Source organism: Myotis lucifugus, unplaced genomic scaffold, assembly GCF_000147115.1.
Source record: "Myotis lucifugus unplaced genomic scaffold, Myoluc2.0 scaffold_97, whole genome shotgun sequence".
In the NCBI taxonomy this organism is placed as follows: Eukaryota; Metazoa; Chordata; class Mammalia; order Chiroptera; family Vespertilionidae; genus Myotis; species Myotis lucifugus.
This window is the reverse complement of record NW_005871145.1, coordinates 1,869,488-1,872,970: the sequence shown is the minus strand read 5'-3', so window position 1 is coordinate 1,872,970 and position 3,483 is coordinate 1,869,488. Positions and strand designations below refer to the sequence as shown.

Sequence of the window (3,483 nt, the reverse complement as noted above, 5' to 3'; positions counted from 1 at the left end):
ATAGCTTCCAATATTAATAAACAGTACTCTTTCCCCCTACTCAGACTCTAAAGTTATGAATGAAAATTCCCCTCCCTTCACCATCTGCCCCCCCTCAGATCCATTCTAAGGGGAAGTGACCCATGTTTAATGAGTATATTAGTCTAAGTACCAATATTGTTTCTGAATTAATCCATCTTACTTGCAGTATTACTACAATTTTGTGCTGCTTCTCAGAGTCCTCTGGCACATACTCAATTGTGCACCCCTTTTAATTAGATTAGCACTTACAACAGGATAAACTCACGAATCAGAAATCACTTCTACTTTACTTCCATTTACCTCTATACTGGTAAGTTGGCAACAGTCATCAAAGGTAGGCAAATTTGTATTCTACATTTAGCAAGAATGGATTGTAGATAAAGTGGGCTGTATATGCACCAATCTAGATAAATTAAGCAGTGAGCTTTTGAAGACTTTTAACCAGACCCAATGGGATACCATTTTGACCTGTATTACTTAAATTTGAATTCATGCCCAGAGCAATATAATTTAGTTGAACAGTGCTTCTTATCTGGTCGATTCACTCTAGGCACTAAAAGCTTGATACAGAACCAAAACATTTAATATTAGTAGGAAGAACTGGAATCAAGTGATATTTTGAAATCATATCAATCAAAGGTTTAATAGGACAAAGGTCAGATTTAAGTACCAGAAAATTCATACTGGTTTATTTTTTTTATTATGATGAGGGTAGGAAAATCTTTATAAATAATAACCCTTTTAAATAATTATTTAAAGGGTCATAAATAATTAACCCTTTTAAAACCAATAAATTTATACTACAATTCAAAGCAAGGAGTACGAGTAATTAAACAGATTATTGAAACACAAACAATGTTGATTATAAAACAATGCATACTGAGGACAAATCTTATGATTATATTGAGATACTAGTTGAAGATTCCAAATAAAATTTCACTTTTAGAATCCATATGTACATAAACACTACAGAATACTTCTTTTGGTAAACCAGGCTCCATCAACATCTTGTAGTCATAGAAAAAAGATGAATTCTTACTTATTTTTTCTTATAAAATTATATATTCATTTGAAACTAGGCAGAGGAGTATGTGTATATAAAATATATCCTAGCAAATCATGTTTAATTTCAACAAGGGTACCTCCAAATTAACATGTATCTATCTAAACTTATCTTTGAGTTCTTCCAGTGACTACACTTAGCACAATTTTATATACACTGTGAATGACACTAATATTTCAGATTCAATAATATGGTTGCATATACAAGATAAAGCAGGCTTCATCATTAGAGTCCATTCATAGGATAAAGCATCACCATATTAGATTGGATCTTTTATTGTATCTAAGAGTTGTCATCAGAACATCTCTTTTGAGCTAGGACTTTTATGCCTGAACATTTATAATAGACTAGGGGTCCAGTGCATGAATTTGTGCACCTTGAAAGGAACTGTGGGCCGCAAGGCTGCAGTGGGCACAGGGGCGGATCTCAGTCCATCCTCTGCTCCCCTGCCCACCCCTCCTGCTGTGGCCCCCAGTCCCCTGTCTGCCAGCAGCCTCGCTTCCGCAGTCACTGTTCCCACCTACTGATGGAGCTGGCCCCGCTCGCACCCGCTGATAGCACAGAGCAATTGGGGCAACACCAGCAGTGGGTGCAAGTGGGGCTGGCGCAGTCAGCAGGTGTGAGCAGAGGCTGCTGCCCCAATCACCCCTCAGGAACAGGGGGAGGTGGAGAAGCCCTCAGGGGTGATCAGGGCCAGCAGCCACCACTCACACCCGCTGATGGTGTCAAGCGATAGGGGCCGGTGCCGGGTGCTGGCAGTAGGTACAGGCGGCGGCTCCAGTGCTGGCAGCAGTTGTGAGCCGGGCCAGCGCCAGCAGCAGGTGCAAGCGCCGGGCAGGACTACAGCGCATGGGAGCAAAGAATTTTTAATAACCACCAGAGACTTGCCCCAATGAGAGTGACTGGTGCCCCGCTTTGGTTTGGTACCCCGGTCACCTGCTTCACCATCCCACCATGGCCGAAACTCGCCATGTTCCGCGCTCTGCTGACTGCTGCCGACTCCCGCCATGTACAATGCGCACCCCCTGGTGGTCAGCACATGTCATAGCAACTGGTTGTTCAGTTTGGTTTTTCCAACATTTGGTCTATTTGCATATCAGGGTTTTATATGTACAGATAGCAATACACCACAAAAATATCTGTGGTAGTTTCACTGACCCAAGTTGGCCTTGATGATTGCTTTATTGACTGCCTCTTTCACATCCTTGTTCCTCAAACTGTAGATCATGGGGTTCAACATGGGGATCACAGTGGTATAAAACACAGCCACCATCTTCCCCTGCTCCACAGACTCTTCAGTGGGCCGCCTGAGATACATGAATATGAGAGTCCCATAAAACATGGTAACAGCTGTCAAGTGGGACCCACATGTGGAGAAGGTCTTCTTCCTCCCGTCAGCAGAGCGCATGCGTAGCACAGCTACTACAATGAGGGTATAGGAGATGAGGACCACTGAGAGGGAGTATGTGAAGTTAATTCCAGCAATCACAATCATTGTGTATTCTTTGATGTAGACCCCGCCGCAGGCAATCTTGATGAGAGGAGGGTCTGCACAGTAGAAGTGGTTGATTTTAAAGTTTCCACAGAAGTACAAGCCGTACGTCCATAGTGTGCATATTAGACTAACAGAGAATCCATAGACATAAGGCACAGAAATGAGCCGAACACAGACAGTCCTGGACATTTTACTGCCATAAAGCAAAGGGTTGCAGATGGCCATGTAGCGATCAAAGGCCATCACTGCCAAGATATAGACTTCCACATGGACAAGGGCAATGAAAAAGTAACACTGCACCAAACACCCCACATAGGAAATGGTTTTTGTCTCTGATAATAAGTTTTCCAGCATTTTGGGGTAACATTGGATGAAAACCACACATCCACAAAAGACAAATGACTCAAGAAAAAGTACATAGGACTCTGAAGCTGGGGGGTGACACTGATCAATATGATCATACCAATATTCCCTAATAGAGTTATTATGTAAACTACTAGGAACACCCCAAAAAAGAGAACTTGAAGATCCTGGTGACTGGTCAACCCTAGAAGGATAAATTCTGTCACATCTGTGAAATTTGGCATTGTCTTTACATAGACCCAGTCTGTATGGCCTATGGAGAAATTTTTATAAATGAATGGATTTGTGTTATTCTTAAATTTTTGAGTCAATTAAAATAATTTTAAAAATCAATGAGGATTTTGCACAATGCCCAAGAATATATGGGCATAATTATTTTCTTTAATAGGTCTTATAAGTAGTTACATCAATAGTTATCAGTTTCTTATCTGTAAGAGAGAAAATTACATTCATTGTTAATATATATTATTAAAATTAGACATTTGTATTTTACTAGATTATGACACTAATGTTAAAATCATAGGGAATAAATGTGACTAAA

The 3,483-nt window shown here is 40.7% G+C and overlaps 1 protein-coding gene across 1 annotated transcript; it reads right to left on the bottom strand.

Annotated features, from left to right (window-relative positions):
* Window positions 1-2,234: 2,234 nt before the first annotated feature.
* LOC102425448 (olfactory receptor 5M9-like) lies at window positions 2,235-3,166 on the bottom strand. The gene is given in 2 exon segments (XM_014458449.1): window positions 2,235-2,941; window positions 2,944-3,166. Coding segments are annotated over 2 exon segments (930 nt in total).
* Between the last annotated feature and the right edge of the window lie 317 nt (window positions 3,167-3,483).